The sequence below is a fragment of the Odontesthes bonariensis genome, chromosome 3, assembly GCF_027942865.1.
Source record: "Odontesthes bonariensis isolate fOdoBon6 chromosome 3, fOdoBon6.hap1, whole genome shotgun sequence".
Taxonomy (NCBI): Eukaryota; Metazoa; Chordata; class Actinopteri; order Atheriniformes; family Atherinopsidae; genus Odontesthes; species Odontesthes bonariensis.
In genome coordinates this window covers 29,269,723-29,291,583 of record NC_134508.1, presented here as the reverse complement: position 1 = coordinate 29,291,583, position 21,861 = coordinate 29,269,723, and the positions used below count along the sequence as shown (strand labels likewise).

The 21,861-nt window shown below is 41.6% G+C and overlaps 2 protein-coding genes and 1 long non-coding RNA gene across 7 annotated transcripts in view; 2 read left to right on the top strand and 1 right to left on the bottom strand.

The window, feature by feature from the left end:
• The window catches only part of ppp1r16b (protein phosphatase 1, regulatory subunit 16B), an 86,399-nt gene extending 81,819 nt beyond the window's left edge, over nucleotides 1-4,580 (top strand). For both annotated transcript variants that reach the window (XM_075461478.1, XM_075461479.1), the window contains one exon: nucleotides 397-4,580. In XM_075461478.1, coding sequence (XP_075317593.1) covers nucleotides 397-870 — 474 coding nt within the window. In that variant the 3' untranslated portion in view covers nucleotides 871-4,580. The remainder of the gene's footprint in view (nucleotides 1-396) is intronic.
• LOC142377400 (uncharacterized) overlaps nucleotides 1-21,861 on the bottom strand; it is a 119,954-nt gene that overhangs the window by 59,941 nt on the left and 38,152 nt on the right. For 3 of the 4 annotated variants that reach the window (XR_012769510.1, XR_012769511.1, XR_012769509.1), the window contains exon 1: nucleotides 6-1,188. The exons of the other annotated variant lie outside the window; for it this stretch is intronic. This is a non-coding gene — a long non-coding RNA (uncharacterized LOC142377400). Of the gene's footprint in view, nucleotides 1-5; nucleotides 1,189-21,861 lie in introns of those variants that run through there. 4 annotated transcript variants of the gene reach the window in all.
• Nucleotides 9,598-19,528, top strand: fam210b (family with sequence similarity 210 member B). The gene is made up of 3 exons (XM_075461480.1): nucleotides 9,598-10,265; nucleotides 15,827-16,017; nucleotides 19,235-19,528. The coding sequence occupies exons 1-3, from the start codon at nucleotides 9,768-9,770 to the stop codon at nucleotides 19,449-19,451; spliced, it is 906 nt and encodes a 301-aa protein (XP_075317595.1). The 5' UTR covers nucleotides 9,598-9,767; the 3' UTR covers nucleotides 19,452-19,528.

Sequence of the window (21,861 nt, the reverse complement as noted above, 5' to 3'; positions counted from 1 at the left end):
CTCACCTTCAGTGTCAGGTATGGTGTTGTTGAATTGAAGAATCAAGACTTCCTCCAACATGTGGTTCTCAACCACACAGGAGGAAACCAACAGTGGAAAAAAGCTGCAGTAAAGTCTTAGCCCAAATATACTTCCTGCAGCAAACTGAGGCACATTGTCTGCAGGTCATTTAAAAACTGTCAGAGAAATGTTCGAAATCGTGACCTGAAATTACTTTCTGTTCAAGTAGGTGGTTTAAGAGGTTTCCTCTTTAATGATGAAAATGTTCTTTCTTAAATCCACTTTTAATTAAGCTTTATAGCCAGATCCAAAATATCTGCACAAAGTTCGTCCTTTGATCGCTCTGTAAGGCTTTTCTTACAGATAGATAAAGTAATCCGTGTTGGTGTCCTGCAGGTCAAGCCAGTCGTAGCTGTGGAGCTGCCAGACAAGTCCAAGCTGCCCACCATCCTCAAAGATGGCAGCAGCAAACAAAACGGTCTCATCATCACGACCACATCCATACCAACTCAGCCGCCTTCCAATGGCAGCACGCCATCAGTGAATAAGGGCGGGGTCGTTACCACTCAGCCTGCCCAGGAGGAGGCTTTGCCAAGGGAGCGCCCTCAGACTTTGTCGGAGCTAAAGAAACAGAGGGCCGCTGCCAAACTGTTAAATCACCCCTTGTTCAACGGTCACCTTGGTAACGGCTCCACAGACTCCTTCACTGATGCCAAAACCAACTCAGAGGATCCTCGGATGCCTTTGGTCTCCTCCAATGGCAACGCAGTTTACTACACTCCTGCCAGCGGCGATCCGCCCCTCCTGAAGCTGAAGCAGCCTGTAGAGGAGGAGCAGCCCAAGGCGCGGGCCTGCTGCTGTGTGTCATAGCATGTGGGTCATGTGACTGTCGACGGAACAGGACAGAATGTGCTGTATAAGGAATGAGAGGAAGGAAGGAAGGAAGGAAACGGGGAGTATTCCTGTCTTTAACATCCCATTCCTCCCCCACTTTAAACTTCGTCCGGAGGAGAAGTTGGGCTGCCTGAACACTTCTCCTTGTACCTCCATGTTGCATGGCTCATGCTTCATTTGGAGACCCTTTCCCCACTACTGGGCAGGGTTAAAGTGGAGCAGAGATGAGGGAAGAAGCTGCGAGATGTGCGATTGGTTTCTGCCAACATCACTTGGATAAAGTTTCGTTCCTTATAAGGTCAAAGGACAAGCCATTCCTGTGGCCCGGCTGTCCCCGCGCACCTTTGGAAGAATCAAAGACGCAAATTATTCAAAGGTTTTGACCTTCTTAAGGGTCAAAAGACTTTCGGTAAGGAAAGAGAGAACATTACATGGTATTGCATGTTTTGCCCTCAAACTGAGATGGAAAAAAAAAAGGTTTTAAAAATAAATCCCACAAGCATATTGTTTATTTGGGTCATTAAACAACATTTCCACCAGGACAAACAAAAGGCTCTACTTTTTGACATTTTCAAATGAGCAGGAAGTCTCGTTACAATATTCAAATGCAGCGTGTTGTCTCACAACACAGGAGGAAGAAACTAGATGGAGCCAGAAGACAACTCTGCTGGAGTCTTTTAGTTTGAGAGCTCCCTGCAAATCTAAAGGGAAGGGATGCCAGCAAACAGTGTTAAACTATTGAAGAAGTATTCTTCTGCAGTGGATAGGAGAGATGCCAGGAAAGAGTAAAGTACTGCACTTGTGTTTCAGACACAATATTCACTATATTCTGTGAGCTACACGTCACCTCACCGTCCTCTCATATCAGATCTAAACTGACAGGTCATGCTTTGTCTTTTGTGTAATCCACTTTGTGCTCACTCGTATAAGTAATTTAAGCAAACATGGTTAAAATACAAAAAAGAAGAAATTGCTGTACATTTTGTTATTTATCAAATTAATATGTAAAAAAAACCCAACATTCTGGTTTCTAAAGTTGAGTGTATTTATTATTTGGATGCTGTGTGGAGAGTGTGAATGGAGTATGAGATGAGCTGGAGGAGGCAACTTTCCAGCAAAAAAAACAATCAAATGATGAAGTGAAGTAAGGGTTACTGTCTGATACGTCTACATGTTGTTGAATACAAGCCATCCTACTGGGGTGGGTTCATTTGTGTGTCACTACAGATAACCGTGTTATTTGGTTTTGTTTTTCCTGGTGGCCATTGTGTGGCTCTAGCTTCTCCCAGTCACTGTATCTGTCTTATTAACGGAAACTGTAAATGTTATGTAACAAATTACTGTAAGTGTGCTAAGAGTTTTCAGAAGATGCTAACTTAATGTCTATTGCCTGTTTTAAATAACTTTAATCCTCCAATGGATGGAAGATGTAGCAAGCCCGTAGTGTCCAACTATATCAGATGTCCTTTAATGCATCATGGCTCTGGCATAGAATACACAACCATCAGTACAAAAACAATTAACTTAAAGGGATAGTTGAACAATTATGGAACACTTGTCGAGTTACCTTTAGAAAATGAATAGCATGCACGTTTGCACGCTAAGCATGTAGCCGGAGTCAGCAGCTGCTTAGCTTAGCACAGCCCAACTCAAGGCTACCAACAGGGAGAAATGGCTAGCACATGGCTCGGTCCAAATTGAACAAAAACAGCTTAGCAGCATCTGAATGATCAAAAAGGCATAGATGAAAATACTAACATTAATAATGTTTCTGTTCCTTCAACGCTGATGCTGCAGAAAACCAGAAGATTTAAATGCAGCCCTCCTCTTCCTTCTCCCTGTCCTAAGCCCCTCCCACCAGACAAACATATCCTACGTACATTCTTCAAACTCGCCTCTACAAGATGAAAGTCCTCTGTTTAACACTTTCATCCACCGCTAGCAGGCCAAAAAGTCTTTTTTTAAGTGCAACAAATAATGCCAGATATGAATTATTTTTCCATTCAGGGTGCCGATTCAAAATGCGATCCCTCTTTATAACAATGCCAGTACCTTTGCTGTCAGAACACTTTTTGATTACTGCAGCATGAGAGCACAGGTGTTTGGACTCCAGGTTAGCCAACTGTGAGCAAGGCGCCACGTTAAAAAAAAGAAAAGCCTAAGTGCACAGAACGGACAATCAAAAATATTCGTTTTTTTACATGAGCGTCAGCCCTTCTTCATTTCTTCCAAGTTGTGCCTCTCTTCCTTCTCCTTGTGTATTTTTTACTTACCCACAGAGAAATCTGAAACATTAATACTGGTCCAATAAACATCAGAAATCCAAGTTGGATCCAGAGTCTTTAAAAGACACTTATCTGGCCTGTGATAATGCCGCGGTTAGTTCCAGTACTGAAAACTTGTTAACTTGTCCTGAATATGCTAAGCAAACAAAAGTCTGCAGACTCGTGTTTCATCTAAGCACGGCAAATATAACACACACATCTATGAGCAAAAACATTTCGGGGGTAATGTTTCTCTTCATACTACCTGAACTAATCTAAAATCTGATTTCTTAGATCACTCACTTGAATTACAATGCACTGGAGACATTCTTTTTTTCCCCAGTGATGTCAAAGAAATAAGCCTCAGATCACACGTGTGATCTTCCCTTTCTTTCCAGTTGCTATGCTAAGCTAAGACAACCAGCTGCTGACTGTAGCTAAATAATGAACAAACCTTAACCCCTTATCACCGCACACTCAAGAAAACAGGTGAATTTCCAAAATTGTTGGACTATTCCTTTAATCCAACAGCTCTCTCTGATCTTGTGAGTGCCAAAGAGTCTTCCAGGAGATAAAAAGAAGGTTTAGAAAGTTCAGGAGAAGGCTGTGTTTAGCTATTGAAGAGATTCGAATGCTTCTGATGGCCCGTCCGAATACCCATAATGCCACTGTGTCACACTTTATCCCATGACATCAACTGTACAGTGTTAAATATTTGTACAGAATAGTTTGTAAATATGTTTGTATTAGTATTCCCCTATCTGGTCTCACTATTTCCATTTAAATGTGTGTGTTGTTACTCTCGCGGAACATATAGGAAAATACATTTAATTGTACTGATTAATGCTTATTGGTCGTAAAGGGGGAAACTGATGACCTGAAGTTCAAAATATGTCGAGTATATCAAGGCGTCCTCCCTGCTGGTTTGAGACCAGCGACAGTTTTTCAGCAAGTCTTTTTTTTTTTTTTTTTTTACCATAATTTCACAAAGTGAAAATTGATTCAAGGAGATTGGCTCTTTAGTTACATTTAGTAAATCTCAGGTGAGGATTTGACCCTCTCCTGTTTTTAATCATTATAATTATATTTAGGGCCATTTTCTGGAAGCATTAGTCAGCAGGAATCTACAGCAGTTCGATCCGCTGCACACTTGACGTCAGAGTTTCAGCTTCTTATTAACAAAATTCTTCCAGACCAACCGGTGATGTTGAAACACACCCTGGGTAATACGAGTCAGAAAGGGACCGTCTTCTGTTAAAATGGCATACTGTACACAGATCAATGCTTACGTTTGACTGCAAGCCTAATTGTCTAAAAGGGATAAAATTATAAAGAAGAAAAACTACTGATTTTGTAATTACTGGAATATATTGATGGTCGCGTTAACATATTTTGAATAAATTGTATATTTTGAGAATTTAACATGGTGTCTGAATTGGTAAAGCTATTGTGTTGTCAGTTACGGTGGATTTCTTAAAGTTTTAACTAAGATTAGGTGGTACTGCTAGGAAGTACCTCCATGTTTTATTCATTATTTACTCGTTTTCATGCCTACGGATAATTTCACCCCTCGACGTCTGTTTTCTTTGCCCTACAGCTCCCTTCTGTTATTGGACAGGCACAGATTATGCTGCCATCATTCATCCCAGCTGTCAGGGGTCTTAGCCCGGCTTCAGCTGCTCTCTTCAGTGATTGTCTCCTTTTTGTCTGAATATCTTCTCTCTCAGCAGGGGTAAATGTTTCTATGAGACACACACAGCAGTGCTGCCTCCGCAGCCCAACTTATGATTACGAGTAAAGGGAAGAGGGAAGTTCGGAAAACAAGCACCTGTATATTTAATGTGTCTCACTTTATTTGGAGTCTCTGTGTTATTGCTGTTGGTTTTAAGGGAGTTCACAGTTCAAATTGTTACTATCTACTGGATGTTACAGGCTCCTTAAGCCCCACCAATCCAGTACTTCAGCTCAGAGAAAAACAAAGTGGTATAAACACAAAATGATTTGTCAAATATCTACATTAGCTTAAAGTTCTTGATTTGCCTTGAGCAAACGTGCAGAGAAGTCACCCTTTCATATGAACTTTCCTCTGTGCACACTTGGCGCCCCAGAGGCATATTGACATAGGAGAATGGTGCTGAAAACACATGATCTGCACTGCGTTAACCTCCTCTGTGCTGCCTAACTCTGCCATTGTGCCTCAGGTTCACTGAGCACAGATCAGCTGGCTCTGGTCCCAGTCCTTCAGACCTCTTCATTGAAGGGCAAAGTGGATCAGATCCAGAAAGAGCATCCAGACACATACGGCCCTCTTCTCATACAAATGGAGAGATGGCACTGAGAGAAAGTTGCAGTGGGGTGCACGAGGAAGGGAAATGTATCAACAGCAGGAGGTGATGAAATACTGATGACAACATCAGCAATGATTAAAGAAAAAAAGGGCATATAAATACAGTACCTGCACTGGGAGGAGGCCGCGGATACAGACCGGATTGTTCGAAGATGAATGGATGGAGTGATGGCTCGGTGGGACAGAGCGTCTGCTTTTCTTAGGATCTGTTGTACCTAAAGCATCACTGTCTACCACTGGCAGGTAGAATTAAAAACGTCTCGTTACAATGCCTATGTTCTGCTGAAAAGCCCCTTTCTGGTATTCACGTGGATGTTAGACAGCAGTGGGCCTCACGAAAAACTGCCTAATAAGGGCTCAACGAACAAAACAAAGAATCTGAGGTGTTCACTCTGCCTCTAAACTCCCAGATGCCAGTCTGATGGTAATGTTTGAGAATCCATAAGTACCTCATCCCACAACCTACAGGGCCCAGAAAACTATTGCCAATGTCCCGGTGCTGGTAGCAGACAATCAAGGATGCCCATCAGAGTTTCATAGTCCACACCTCGAGTTTTCACCATATTGAGCAAGAAATAAAGTGGAAGTTGCAGGGACTGAGGTTACAGCTGGAGCACAGCTGATTTGTTTCTCTATGAAGCATAAAACAGAAACTGACTCACTGTTTAAATGGGACAAAGGGGAAACAACCAGAGCATGACCTGGATCTAATGTAGTTAAACATTTACTACTACAGTCTGTGCTACACTCCGTTACGACTGCAGTCAGATATAACATTAACACCCTAGTTTCCCACATTAGTAGCTGGACCTTTCAGATAAAGGAAAGGAATAACATCAGGTAACTGATGCAACGAGGTGAGAGTAGAGGATGTGCTCATGTTTTCTGCTTCTTGTAAGAGCTGGAGTTTTGGTATTTTGGACAAACTGCAGGTGATTGATGAGGTACTATTAAACTGGAGGCACAAGAATGAATGCTTGAGAGTTTGTGCATCACTGAATGACAGGAGGGATCTAATCTGGGCGCTATAGGTGCTTTGAAAAAGAGCCTGCTGACATTTCTGGTTCTGTGGGTTCATTTTAGAGTGAAAACCTTGGTCTGGATTTCATAATCTCCCTTTGTTTGGTCTCCAAACAGTACTCGACATAAAACAATTACTAGACACAAAATGTTTTACAATTTCAGTGAGAGATCACTCTGAATGGCCGTTGGGTGTAGTGAAAGAACTCTAAAATTGTTCATGTGACTTTAACTGTGCTTAAGTGCTTCACAAAACATACGTTACAAACAATCCATAATCACAGGTTTGTTTATATTGAATTTTTGTGTCTGCACACACTGAAACAGCCAATAAATGACCCAGAACCACGTTGGATGATAAAAACTGGACCAATAATGAGCCCACTTTATACAAACTTTGTTTAGCTTCTGTTCTCATAACTTACTGAAATGTTTTAGTGCCTCAATATTAATGTAGTTCAGGCCACTGAATGTATTCATTGTTTCTCAGAAACACGAGTAGACGTGCTGACGTTCTGTTTGTTGTTCAGCCGACTGTTGATTTTGTCACTTTGGCTACATGCTCATTTCTAAATAGAGTCCTCAAGTTATTCAATAAAAAGTGGTTACTCAGGACTTTCTACTTGTGATCAGCTTAGCGAGGACTCCCGATAGCACCAAGGCTGAACAGAGCTCAAATGTGAGCTTACAAACAGCTGCAGCAGTGGCACAAAGCAGCCATGACATCTGGGAAACACTTACAGCCTTATTTATTCTAATTTGAAACCTACACGTTCGAAAGTCATCCACCCTAAAAAGCACAAAACGTCTTTACATCAACACCTCCGAGGCTTGAGCGGGAATTTCCTTCTCTGCTTTATTGTATGTGGGGCTTCACTGTGTTCGGAAATATTTTCTGGTATTTCTGTGGGGGAGGCGGCAGAAACGGTACACGACTGGATCAGAATCATATTCTGACATTTACATTCACTGCTTATTTATTGCTTCACTTCCACTTCATTTATGTTTCGCTCTTTCAAAATGTTGCAGCAGTTAAAATCAGCCCACGTGGATTTTGTGGCCTTGCTGACACACAGAAGCTGAGCTGACTGTGGGCTTCCCGCCAACATCCTTTTATATCTCAACTCCTAATCGCTTTCTGCCTCCAAAGCAAATTTTTTTTCCCCCTTTTTTCAAAATGTGAAAATGTCACAAGAGAGCAGATCATGATCATCACATGACTAAAAAAGGCAAATGCTGACATGCACCAGCATTCTCTGATATAAATATTTAAGGACATGTGTGTCACTGAAACGCATGAAAGCAGCTGTTGGGCTGAATTTCTGTGTGCTGTGACACCACTTCCTTCGGCGGCGGCTTTGTTGACTCTTCTGGCCGTTTCTGCATAGACATGCAAATTTAATGAAAAACAAAGGCGGTGGAGACTAAAAGTGCAAAGTAGAGAATCATCTATGGTTTTCTTCCTCAAAATGTGTAACCAGCATGTTCACGGTTGCATATCTGGTCGTCTCATCAGTCCGTTGGCCTGCAGCCTTATCTCCCTCCACCATGACATCTAAAAACGCAGTGTTAGGAGTCATTGTTGGCAGTTATCTGTGTGTTAGGGATGGGCGATCTGACAACACACACTGTGTGGGGATTGCACTTGTGCAGTCATGTAATATCCTACAACCAATAAGCCATAATGTTTACTCAAGTATAACAAAACCAACAGAAATGATCCAATACACTCGTTTTTGCCTCCCTGTGCTGGCGCCCGGTGCCTTTTTTAGAAGTGAATCTTATCTATTGTTAACTTTTAAAGGGATAGTTCGCCTCTTTTGACATGAAGCTGTATGAAGTCCCATATTAGCAGATATCATTTATTAAATTTGACTTACCCCCTGCGAGAAATAGCACCAAGCGATTGTGAGGTCTGACTTTTTCTGGATGAACAATTTTGTGATGCAAATGTATTACTCTTTTGTACGCATATTGTTTTGAGAAGCAAAACGCTTTATTTTTGTGGCCCCAGCCAACTAGCCGGACTACCTTCGTCAACACCAAAACGAGGCTGGAACTCGGCTCACAGGACGCAGCAGGGGGTAAGAAAATGTTCATAAACGATATTGCTAGTATGGGATGTCATACAGCTTCATGTCAAAAGAGGCGAACTATCCCTTTAAGGCTTTTTGTGGCTTCTCTTCTTATTCATCTGACCATTTTAGCACCAAATTAGCCTGTTGGAAGACAGAGATCCTCAGAGGATCTTTATTTGTTTTTGAGGCAGAGCTGAAAACTAAAGGGTGACAGGCAATTCACGCCACAGTTTCGGGGCTCTGACTTCAAATGCTCAGAGGAACATCAGGCCAGTAGAGTCAGATGCCTCTCAAATCTCTTCTTAACACGTTTCTTTTATTGGAGAGCCTTTCCTGATTTTACTCGATGCTTGACTTTATTTTACTGGTTGACTGGAACATTTCCACTCTACTTCAGGGCATTTTATGACATTGTATTGTTTTGTTTTCTGTTCTCTTGTTTGATTTTAGAATATTTTTCTCTGTTGCTTGTTTAAGTCACTTTGTAACATAGATTTAGAACAGTGCTATATAGATTATTAGTATTATTTCACAAGTGTCACATGGAGTCAGGTCTTTTTTAAAAATCTAATTGCAGTGTCCCTTAATTATATTCTGGCCATCCTCGTGTAAACCATGACATTAATAATAAACTAAATCAGAAACACATTTTCAGCTAAATTAACAAAAACTGGATATTAGCATTTTTTGTCAAATTAGAATTTATGGCAGTGACGTTTTGAACTGGTCCAATAAAGACGCGAGTTGGATAATAATCTATGAAAACCACAGCAGCTCTAACTTTTATCATGCTTCTCACATGAAAGATTCAACCTGTAGCTGGGAGCACTTTAAACTCAGCCGCGTAGCTTTAAGACACACGACCTGGACTCAGTTTGATATTTCCAATAGAGGTTCAATGATATAACTCAATAACATGAATCAGCACGGTTATACCTTTAAGTACCCCCTCCCTTCACTCCAGCCTTTTACTATCTGCGATTGCGCGTCAGCTCTCATTGGCTGTTGGTGATAATCGGTCAACAAGAGAGCCAGGGATACACGGGAGGGCACAGGACAGCATGTTTCCAACCACTTACATCCATAATTAGTTGCTCGACACGATTCACTGGCTTTATTTGCGTTTCTGCAGACACTAAGCTCGCTTGAGGAGCCGCATCGACAATGCTTTTGTGCCGCTCGGGGAGGCTGTCGGCAGCGGCTCTGGATCAGGCTTTTAAGTCTCGGGGCTCGTTTCTGGTGCGAGTCAAAGCGAAGGGACAGAGGGACGTCACCCTGACAGCAGGAGCGGGCCACACGTTTCAACAGCACCGGTTCTTCTGTGCGTCCGTCGGTCCCAACCGAACGCACCTGGGAAAACAAAAGCCAGGCTGCGTGCAGAGCTGGGACACATCGTCTGGTTTTGTAACGTCACAGTGGGGACACTTGGACCGGGTGGCCACTGTAGCTGCGAATCTGTCCAAAAGCGCGCAAAGTCAAGGCGGTGACTTTGATAACATCAGGCGCCATAACAGCAGAGACACGGCGGATGTCGTTTTGTTTACAGGTAACTGGGGGGCTTCGGGTGAACGCTGCTTCACCACCACCATCATGCAGACCAGAGCTTCTTCCACAAAAGCTGCCACGAAGAAGAGCGAGGCGCAGGCGGACGGCGACAAAGCGGTAAAAAATAATCTGCTAGCTCAAGTGTTTGTGTAACCTCTGTGACCTCCCCATGTGAGCGCACAGATCCAAGTCTGTGGCCACAAAGCGGCCGCCTGGATTCAAACTTTGCCATAAATATGCAGAAAGCAGAGTCTCTCTTATGACATACCTCTTTTTGGGTTGTTGCAAAACTGTGCGTGACGCGCGCAGCTACGTGCTCTGTCAGCCGGTCCTGCGAACACAGCAGTCCACGTGCAATCAGTCTGCCTTCTTTACCATTAAAACACGCTGACTCACGCACATCGGTGCCAAAGCTGGGATGAAAACAGTGCAGTTGCCTCATAGGAAGTCATAGTAGGAGTGAGTCATTGTGGCATAATCCACCAACAGCTGAATAAGAAGCCAGTTCATGTTGCACCTTGGCACGTGGCTTTTAGTGGAGTGTCAACACAAGGCACAGCAAACTGTAGACGTTCCTCAGCTGTGTGAGGGCTCTGAGATGGTACATACTCCTCATCTTTAATGATTACTAATGAAGAATAAAGAATGTTTAATGTCTCGGCTGAAATCTGATCAGTGAAGCGATTATGGATCAATGAGACCATTGATGGTTCTCAAAGCTGACACAGATGTAGTTATGAACTGATGGACAGACTGAAAGAGGTTTAACAAGAAGTTAGCAAGTCTATTTTTTTGCTTTCGAACTAAACAACTAATTGAACAACGAGTCGACAGATGAAACTTTATGGGAAATACGTTCCTTCCAGTCCCAGCACAAGCTGAGGCAGATTTGAGCATTTATTAGTTATTGAAATTACAAACCAAATGCAATGATTCACAATAACCTTTTTAAAGAAGGACCTCCGTTTGATTGGAATTGATCCAGGTACATTAAAAAAAAAAGTCAGTTTGATTTAGTTTGCCGTAGGTTTTAGACTGATGATGCCAGCTGATGTTGACTGAGAAGCAGAAATGCCACATATACTTTGGAGGAATGGCTCTGAGCAGTGGTGGAAATTTGCCCCTCTGCTCCACCACAAGTTAAAGACTTGCATTCAAAAACATATAGAAGAGGTATGACTTCAGCTTTCAGTTTATCAGGAAATTAATAAATATCAAAATCACAGAATCTGATGACACGTGGGTTTCACAGACAGGAAAGTTAGATAAAAAAAAGGATCATTTGAAAAGTAGTGAGTAACTAATGCTGTCACACTAATGTAATACAAAGTGTTGAGTGGAAGTGCAAGGTTGCACAATATGGAAATACTTTTCTTTCTTCTAGTTACCGAGTCTCTACTTTGAATCAACAGGACAGGAATTGAGCAGATGTTGCATTGCACCACCTGATCTGTGATATGGCCGAGAAGATGAGTTCATCTTTAAGCTGTGAAGACGAGTCTCTTAAAGCACTAATTAGTCATTTAGTTCATGAAGAGTTCATCTTCGGCTCACGACTCGTCAGACTTGAAAATCATTATTAATCTCGTGATTGTTATTAAATCTTATTATTCTAGAATCCCCACTCTTTGCCCCCGAGCAGCTGATGAGGTAAACTTCCATACTGCTGATTTTAGCAACCAGGCAGACTGGACTCAGGTGGAGGTAGTAAAAGTCATGCAGAACCAAAACAATTTATTTTATTTCCTGGAGCCTAAATGACCCACAATGCAACTCTGCTGCCAACATGTTTGGCCAGTGGCTAATGCACCTTCAAGCTCCAAGACTTAAGCAGAGATGAGGATACCCAACATAAGTGGTCATTTATCAATATTTAATGAACTCCCTTCGGAGCCACAAAGTTCCCGTATGTGTCAGCAGTTTCCTCCAGAGTGCTGCTGCAGGTCAGTCCCACTGAGTCGGTGTTCCACGACACTCAGCAGTCAATGTCTTGACAGGAGGGAGTGACCACTTCACCATTTCCCTCCTTCTCTGTGTCTGTCTGTGTGCATGTGAGTGTGTCTTTGTCTCCCTGTGCATGCCACTGTGACTTTGCATGTGTTTTCATGCCTCTGAAAAGCTGTTATCAGACACAGCAGTCTCACTGTTTCCCTCCTATACACCCTCCCTGGCACAACTCCCTATAGCTGCTCATTCACATGACCCTCCCATGGTGCTGCCGCCTTTACTTTTAGCTTGGCCTGTCCTGCCCCTGAAAAGCAAAAGCCTGCTCTCTCACCCACTCTGAGCTCCTCCATTGTCCATTGATGGCAGCCCAGTGAATCCGTCTCCGAGGCTATGGCTTCATCCCGGAAGCTTGGGCCAAAACGTAGCAAGACAAATTATAGCCAAGAGAAAAGATCAGCTTGTTTCTTCTTTAGTGTTTTTCTCCTCTTGATTAATTGTCAAACTCAGTCCCCCGTTGTCAGAAAGCTGAGTGTCAGTGCAGCCAATAAGGCATAGAAGACTTGAATGAAGTTTATTGTACGTAAAACAAATGTTGCTTATGGCAGCTTTCCAGAATCTTTCACCACCCCAAGATTTAAGCAAAACTGAACTTGTCACATCTTAAAACATATCAAAGTCTCTTTTACAAACAAACATCTGGCTTTTGTGTGCAATGACAAAGTGTTTACAGTAATCATCCTTCAGTCCTGCCTCAAATGTCTCTGAAGAAGGTGGAATTTACTGATCGCCATCAAACTTTCAAAATTATCACAGAAAGTCATGCTCATCGGAAATCCTGGTCCAATTCAACCTGCAAATGTCAGTGTAACGCCGTCCTTTCATGTTGGTGTGTCTTCCAGGCTTGTCCCCCGGGAGGTGGTGGTAGTTACTGGATACCAGGTCTGTGAATATGTCCTAGGCCTCAGCACACTAAGGGTTAACGTGCTACTAAGGATTTAGTATGAAACCTCCGTGTTTAAAAAAACTGTTTAAACTTAATGGTTTGTTGTAAAAATGGTGTCGATAGATGCCGTCACTTTTAAGGCTGCCACGTGGGGTTTTGAAACTCAATGAATTTCGGATACTACTTGGGTTTCACAATCAATAGACCAAGGAACAACATGGAAACTACTTTTCAGACATATCAGTGCCATCTAAAATCACATAGAACTGGTCACGTGACCAAGGTTTACAATCAGAGAAATCTCTAAGACAATTAAACTGCACTTGTGCGTAAAAACTACAACATTGCATTCTTACAATCAAACAATTCTTATTTGGAAATAAGTTCTCTTGATCCAAGTCATCAGATAATTTGTTGCAGAATGTTTACAGACAATATCTACCGTTAATATATTTAAAGATGTGTCTATTATTCAAAGCTGTTAGCACAAAATATCTGCATATGCAGAGGGAGGCAGTGAGACGTGGCTGACATGTTGGGGCCACAGTAAGTAAGCTTCTGTGCACTTTGAGAGCTGTTTCAGTTCAGTGGGCACAAGGTCAATATTTAGCCTAAAAATAGGCCAGAGGTATTTCCTGTTTTCTCAGCGGAAGCTCATGTTTCCTCGTGGCAGAGGAGACACTTGAGTAAGGTGCCACTTTTAAAAGGTTTTCTCTTCTCTTCTCCTCGGATACTCTTCAGTTCCAGACTCGATGTTTTCTGAAATGATGCGTTATTGTTTTCCCTTTGAGATCCTGACTACTCATGGATCGTGAGCAACTGTAGCGATGGTTTTTACAAGTTGATGTTCAATAATGATTTCCTCCAATTATGGCCAAATTCATTTTGGTTTCATCACAACAGATATTTGAGCTTTTCTTTTGACAAACTCCCACCAGGCTGTTTTGTACCTTCTAAAAGGTAAAGGCTCGACTGGTGGATGTGCTTCGCAGATAGTTGTCCTCAGTAAGCTTCATCCATCTCCACAAAAAGACTCTGGATTTCATTCATAGTGACCACTGGCTTGTTGATCAAGCCAGTGGTCAGTCAAAGGCCCTTTATCTTAGATTAGAGATTTCTTTGTCAGTTCATGCTTTCCTCCTCTGGATCTGCACGCTCATATAGAAATGTTTTATGTGCCATTTTCTGTTTCTAATGCGCAAAATAAGCCAATTGTCCAACACTTCATTCAAAAGAAGAGCGTTTTTTTTTTAAAAGAATATTAAAACCGTTATGGTAATGAGCAATAAAGTTGCTGCATTGAAGACAAGAGAAGACTACAGTCGTAAAAAATTGTTAGTTTTGCAAAGTACCAAGATAATTTATGGCTGCTGTTTGTTTAAACTTTTGACCTCTTATTCAAGTAAAGCCTATAGCTTTACTATAGCTTCACTGTCTCATATCAATATAGAGATCATCCAAGTGTCAGACCACCTGAAAATTGACTGAAAATTTGCAATATATAGACTAATTCTCCAATTTGTGTTAAATCCCATATCAATAGGATATAAAAGATGTGTCTGCAAATACAAAGACATTTATAGCCTATTCTGAACCACTAGCTGAATGCACAGTTCCCATAGTAACAGGGCACACAGCCTGCGGTGTGTATTATTGTGACTGAGTTTGAGAGTTTTTAATTCAGCTCCGAGTTCAGGCCAAAGGAGTTGATCTTCAGCTCACATTTCCAACCATTTATTAGACCGAATGCTTAAAAGATGTCACTGTTTCGTTAAAGTTCAAAATGACACATTTGATCAACGTGTAAATTTGATGAGCAGCTTTAAAAATGATGAGTAAACATCGCATTGCCAAACGCTTTCAGTTTGGTAACGATGTCAGCATAGACTCTGAACTTCTGCCTGATAACACTTAAAAGCAGTTTTGTCTGGTGCATCCTCTGGAAAAGGCACTCGTTGGTCCTGCGAAGGTTTCATGTTCAACCGGTGTTACCGTGGTGATTTATCACTGAGCTCACACTGATAGAAGTTGGATACAGCTAAGTTCAGGTAATAAACAGCCTGAATGCTTCATGTACTGTAAATGCTTTGGAGCTCAAACGTAGACCTTGAAGATTCATGCTGGTTTAACTCCTCAGAACGGGTTGGACCTGTTATGTTGCTTTAAACCTGACTACACCTGTCAAATGCAACCTTCCAGGCTTTCGTCAGTCGAAGGATTTTGTTTACATGCAGTGAAGCTACGGGCAAATCTTCAGTTGCAGTGTTTTTGATCCATTTGTGTAGAGTTGGCTCACTAATCTGCCTCACACACACTACAGAGTGACCTGCCTCCCGCCTGCTTTGTGTCAGACGGCTGCTGTGTGTGTGGTGCCTGTTCATCATGACCGGAGGTCACAAACTGAGTAATCTGTGTGCTTGTGCACTTATGAGAGGCTCTTTGTGTGTGTGTGTGTTTAGAAGACAGTGACTGACATCTTTTATGAGCATATGAATGGGTGAGTAATAATGTGAATCACTCAAAACACACATCAGCAGGAGTCCGTTTCATCAGCTGACTTGGTTGCTTCATGAATAGGAGGAAGCTCATAAAAGTTGGGCGACACACAATCACAGCACTCAATTTTGTTTCCCTGTATAGTCAATCTATGTGAACTTGTGCCCGTTTGAGCAAAAATGTAAATCAGTACAAATTAAGCTTCACATCCTGTTTTAATTGGCTTCCTGTTGACCGATGCAGAATTCCTTCTCCCATTTCACTCTGTCCCATTTTGTTCTTCTTTGTCTAGGATGTTCAGGAGGCTTCTACAACCTCAGCCACTGAGAAGGGCGCGGGGGACTTGCCAGAGCCAGAAGGAGGAAAACCCAACAAGACCCAGCAGCTAAAGAAAGTTTTTAAAGAGTATGGAGCAGTGGGAGTTTCCTTTCACGTCGGGATCTCTCTAATGTCTCTGGGAATGTTCTACCTCCTTATATCCAGGTAACGTACAGTTCCTCATGGTGTCTAATATCACCATACTTTACTGTATTACTGGATTGATAAAGTTGGCAAAAAAAAAAAAGGGGAAATATTAACCCTTCTTTAAGATTTAAGGCCCTTTGAATTCGTCTGTAAGTATCTTACACTGAGGAAAATCTGCCTAAAAAGCTGTTGGAAACATTCTGTAATGTATAACTGTGACATAGTTCTGTGTGTCTTACAGACAGACCAATCTCCACAGTGTTGTGCCATTCCTGGAGAATGGTTATCATCATCTCTGCTACTGGCTTGTTTGCGTTTCTTTTAAAGTAGTGGTTACAGACCTTTTTTTTCCTTCCATGAAGTTAACCAATTTGTATCTATAAAAAGCTGCTTCACCCTCTCAGCTGCCAAGCCCCCACGTGCAAAACTTTCCACTCCTTTCCAGAGCAACTAGTCACATTTTATCTCTCCTAAAAAAAACAAACGGCCAACATGAGCTTGTGACGGCCTGCTGCCAGCTTTAGTTTACATCGTTATGAAAGCTGCTGAAGTCTCCAGCAGGTACATAGTGCTCCAGCTGCTGAAGGCCTTTCCTTTGAAAATCTAAAGCCTTTTTTTTCTATTTGTTCTCATGGAAATTTTTCTTTGACAGTGAATCTGCTCAATGTTGCGCAATGTTTAAATCTACCAGTTCTGTCTTCTTTTTTGTGCTAAAAGGATGAGAGATCCTCATTGACCCTTAAACATGACGGTACACATTCATCACATACAGCTGAATGCAACATTCTCTGAAATACTGGAAATCAGCAGAAGTAAAAACGGATGAATCAGGCTGAAAGGAGGAGGAAATGGCAACTGATCACTAATCACTGATTATTATGAAGCCATGTAAGAGCACCTGAGTGTAGAAACATTTCCTTTAAACCTGACGGCATGCATCCGAAATTACCGAACCGTGACGTGTTTGGCATGCGTGTTGAGGAATCCAGAATGTTTTGCGCAACAAACCTACCCGTTCTGTGGGAAAGAGCAAAGTCCAGGCCGCTAAATACTCCCTCTTAGTCACATTGTGCCGACACTTGAACTTGCTGAAATACTACAACTGACTGATTAGCGCCAGACTCCTGAATAAATCAAACTAATTTTCTCAAGTTTTGTTGCAAAATGAGCAGAATTCAAAGTCCCCAATACCTCCTGCCCCTTGCGACCAACAATGCGATAATGATAGACTTTGAATAGCCAAAGCAGCACAGCACTCCCCTGCTTTTGGCAAGAGTTTAAGCCCAAACCGTTTCAGGCCTATACACACTATAAAGACTTGGCAGACATTTTCTGACAGCTTAGAGATTTCCTTATATAGCTGATAATGACCCTTGAACTGAAAACTGATTGCGTTGCCAGCAGTCACTGAGCATTATCACTGTGTGGCCGCAGAGCTGAGACATGTGGCCTGCTAATGCAGCACTGTGTGCTCGGCCAACAGTTGTCAGGGTGTAGATGGATTCTGGCATTTAGCGGACTTAAGTTTGCAGAGTTCTATCAGGCTGCTAATGTGCGAGAAAGACTGTACTGAGTGAAACGCCTCAAGGCCTCATGTTAGCACATTCCTTACATTTTTTTTTTTCCCCCCTGAATGGCTCAGATGTTAGTGCCAACACTGTACACAACAAAAGCCCATTTCACAGTCAGCAAAACATCTATCCTTTCAGTGAGTGAGTTTCAGTTTCAGTGAGTTTCAGGCTGACGTCATTAGCTCAGACATGAATGTGAAAAATAAACTCGTCATTCTTTGGTGAGCACAGCTCCCCCTGGTGGAGACAAACGTGATCTGCAACTAACCACTTGGGCAGCAGTTATTGTTGTGATGTTCTTAAGATGGATTTTGGTGCATCTATAAGCTTTAACAGCGTTTGTAAATACTTTTTTTGTGTGTGTTTGCATTGTGTAGTAACTCACAACAGCTTATGGGAAGTTACCTCGTGGTTTGTTGAGGTTGCAAAATGCTTAAATATTTCTTGCCAGATTTGCAGTTTCCATAGTTTTGTTACAAAATAGGCTTGATTATATTGTTTTTCCAATGTATTCATTTTCTAAAATTGCTCATCTTTTGATTTATTTATATCCATTTTGTTTTATTTGAAGACCAAAGGGATGCACTGCAAAGCAAGTTCAAACAGCCAGGCTTTGTTTTGGTTCACTCGCTCGACAAAACCGAAATCTCTACTCGGAGATAATGTGAATTATACATTTTCTGTCCGTTAGGCCATTTAACAATCTGATGTTTGTTAGACGTAAATTATGCATTTTGAATTCTGTTTCAATGTCAGACCTCAACTTTCAGCTTGCTGACATTTAATCACAGTTTCAGTCCGGTTTTGCCGTCTGTGGTATCATCAGCATAGGAAACATTGAAAGCCTGTCCCCACGATTTAACCTGAAACTCTGGACATAAACTGATCCGGAGCAGGTGAAGAGAGCCACCTTCTTGACAATGAAAAGTCTTTTAGCTCAACACAGCTTACTGAGCGGTTAATCTTGCTTTTGTATTATACCCCCCTGTACTATGTATTTGGGTTCCGGGGTATATTCTGATTATGTGACTCTACTAACCCCAACAATCAAGATCTCACTGACAGGAACAAGCTCAGCAGTGTCACTAAGCTGGTAATCCGCTCGGTCAGTAGACCCAGTTTTTCAGACTTGGAAGCAATGACCAATCCCGATCATGAATCTGAAAGCTGCATATTTGTAAAATAAATAAATAAATATTAACGGAAACTAATGAGATTTTTTATTATTTATAGCAAGCTTAGAGCAACCATTTTAATTTCAATCATTAAAAATACCTTCAAGGTGAATTTGTAAATCAATAAGCTGATCAATAATACCATCGCATCATTTAAGTAGATTTCATTAAAAATTTTCTTTGAATTAAACAAATAACAAACAGAAAAATCATTCAAGCCCAATGAATTCAGACTCTTAAAATGTTAAATGAAAAGGATTTTAGATGTCATTACATTTAAATTAGTATTTAAGGATATTTGTAAGATGGACGTGGGTACAGACAGAAAAGACAAACATATGTGGATATGCTGTATGAGAGAACAAAATGAAAATAAAGAAAAGACCATTTCCAGTCTTTGGGAGCAAAACTATGAAGATAGTTTAAGTGATGAGCTAATATGGAAATGATGTCCACCTCTAATTGGCTTTGTGTCTCTTTGCTCCCCAGTGGGATCGACATGGCGGCCATGCTGTGCAAACTGGGCTTCAGCGAGACGGTGGTTCAGTCTAAAATGGCAGCAGGAACCAGCACGTTCGTCCTGGCCTACGCCATCCACAAGCTCTTCGCTCCCGTTCGCATCAGCATCACTCTGGTGTCAGTGCCTCTCATCGTGCGTTACTTCAGAAAGACTGGACTCTTTAAACCACCCACGCCTGCGCCCTGATGACTCTTCTCCATTCTCCCGCTGACTCAAAGCAACAAAAACACTGAATGGTCATGATTAAAATGCCTGTATAGATCCTTCCGCTTAGTTCATCTCATCTGTTTTCTTTGCATTTGTGAATTCAGATGGAACGTTTCCGACATCAGTTTCAGAACATTTAAACTGTGTTACTGTGGGATTAAAGTCCGAGGTCCTGGGCTCAACAAACACGAATGTGTGTAAGCTCCCGTCTCAAAAGGCAGGATAAGGGTACATCTTTATTTACAGTCTCAGTCCTGAGATCTTTTGTTGGCAGGTTCTTTTCCTAATATTGTGAGGGTCCCAGGAGGATAAGCATAAAAAAAGCTGATCTTTCCAGCACCGTTCCCTGAAAGCTGACTCGGCCATGTTCTGGTGTTATGCGAGTCAGCAGAATACTAAACTTTTCTCCCCCGTCTCTCACCTCTCCACTGTTCTCCACACCTCCATTATTTTCTGTTTTGCTTCCCTCCTTCATTTTTCAGGCTTCTCTTATTTTTTTCAAATTCCCAAACCTAGTTAGTTGCAACTGAGTGAAGTTGATTTTCACAGTTTCACTGTAAACTTTTTTCTTGAATTTTATGGATTGTAACTGCTTGATATTTTATTGTTGGTGTAAAATACCCACAACATTACTAAAAATATAATAATTACTAAATACATTTTTTGCCCACTTATTATTATTTTTTTTTTTAAATCAAACCCATCTTTAAATCGATAAAACATCAGATGAATGTCAATCAGATTAATTCAAAATTAACCCTGCAGTCTTCCTTATAGGTCACTGTTGTGGTTTTACAGCCTATTTTAGTTCACTTTAACAGCTCTCATTGATGTCTTGAGCCTTAACAGGCTGGTAAATCCCTGTTGCCTACCTGCCTTGTATCAAACAACAGGTGTAGATTTGTTATATAGTCTCCAACTACTCCTGAGGACACGCTAAAGAAAGTTAAACAACTCCAAATGAATGCTAATGTTTCTCCTCATATACTGGAATCAAAATAAATGTTTCATGGTTTTGGTGAACTCCAGACACGAAGGTGTAAGTACAAATAAGACAGTAATAGCCCTGACTTTTTTATAAACTCAAAGCACTCTGGAACTTTGGTTCAAATAATACTCAAGAAACTAAAAGCTTCTACAACTACACAAATGCACACAAAGAGCAATGAGACCACTGCAGACACGATGAAGCATGCAGCAATAATGCAAAAACCGTAACTGTTGCACCTTCCTGCAGATTTGTCAGCCAAGCAAGTTTAAGGCAGACCTTAAAGTAAGCAGAAAGACTATTTAATGGAGTTCTTGTGACTGAGCGTGTTTTGGACAGGTTTCCCTTTGCTCGTATGTAAAACATAAGCTGCCTTAGATTCTTTTAAATTTTGTAAACGATAAAAAAGGAAATCTAGGCTTCACTTTTTTTTGTCTGTGTTTTCAACTTTTTCAAACAACAAAATCAATCGGTAATCCTCCACATGGAAGACTTAAAATGATTATGGTTTCCTGTTAATTATGAAAGAGGCTGCAGTTCCTGTTCTTGAACACACTGGGGAGCTCCTGGACAACAAATACTGCTCCATTTGTCCTTCAGTTCTCCGATACAGGGCAACCACATACAGCTCTCATCTGTCATGTCTTTGTACTCCTAATAACTTTAACGTATATAGAAGCATCACTCGTGCATTTCACACATATGTTACAGTGAAATGTGTAGCCATGATGTTGTGTAAAGGGGTTGATAAAAATGATTGAGCAATTTTTTGATGATCATATCAAGATCATACTCAAATACAGCGCCGTCCTGATGGTGTCCTTTATGTTTGTTCAAGCCATTACACACTGACAACCTTTACTCTTCATAAAGAAAATATTCCTACTTGTATCTTATCGCCGCAGATTTGGTACAATCTTCTGTCCTCCCTCTCTGCTTCCTCGAGGGTTTGATGGGTGAACCAGCTCAGGAAGCAAGTATCAGCTGGTGTGGCGTCCTTGAAGAGCTGCAGTTTATTGAATGGTTGCTGCCTTGAACAAGACCTAATCTCTGCCGTTAGAGTGTGTGTGTTTGGTGTGTGTGCACGCGTGTCTTGGCTCAGTAAATAATTCAGCTCTGAGGGTTGCATATAAGAGTACATGGTGGTCTGTGTCAGATATCAGCTCTGCTTTTTCAGAAGTAAGAGCTATGGCAGCACTCTGACACAAACTTCTACGGGCTACTCTCAGACATTTACACACACGCACACACATGCACACACACAAGGAGGAAGAAGGAGAAGCCGAGGCCTCATTAGCCATGATGAGGACAGGGAGCTGCCACTGCCTCTCCATCCCCTGCATGTCCCCCATGGCTAGGAACAAATTGGTAACAGCGCTCCCAGCCACACTGTCGGGCTAC

Excerpts from the sequence above, each read along its gene's own strand:
- fam210b (XM_075461480.1), top strand. The coding sequence starts at position 9,768 with ATGCTTTTGTGCCGCTCGGGGAGGCTGTCGGCAGCGGCTCTGGATCAG. Across the intron at positions 10,266-15,826 it reads AGGCGGACGGCGACAAAGCG|GATGTTCAGGAGGCTTCTAC; the intron begins GTAAAAAATAAT and ends TTCTTTGTCTAG. Across the intron at positions 16,018-19,234 it reads TTCTACCTCCTTATATCCAG|TGGGATCGACATGGCGGCCA; the intron begins GTAACGTACAGT and ends TTTGCTCCCCAG.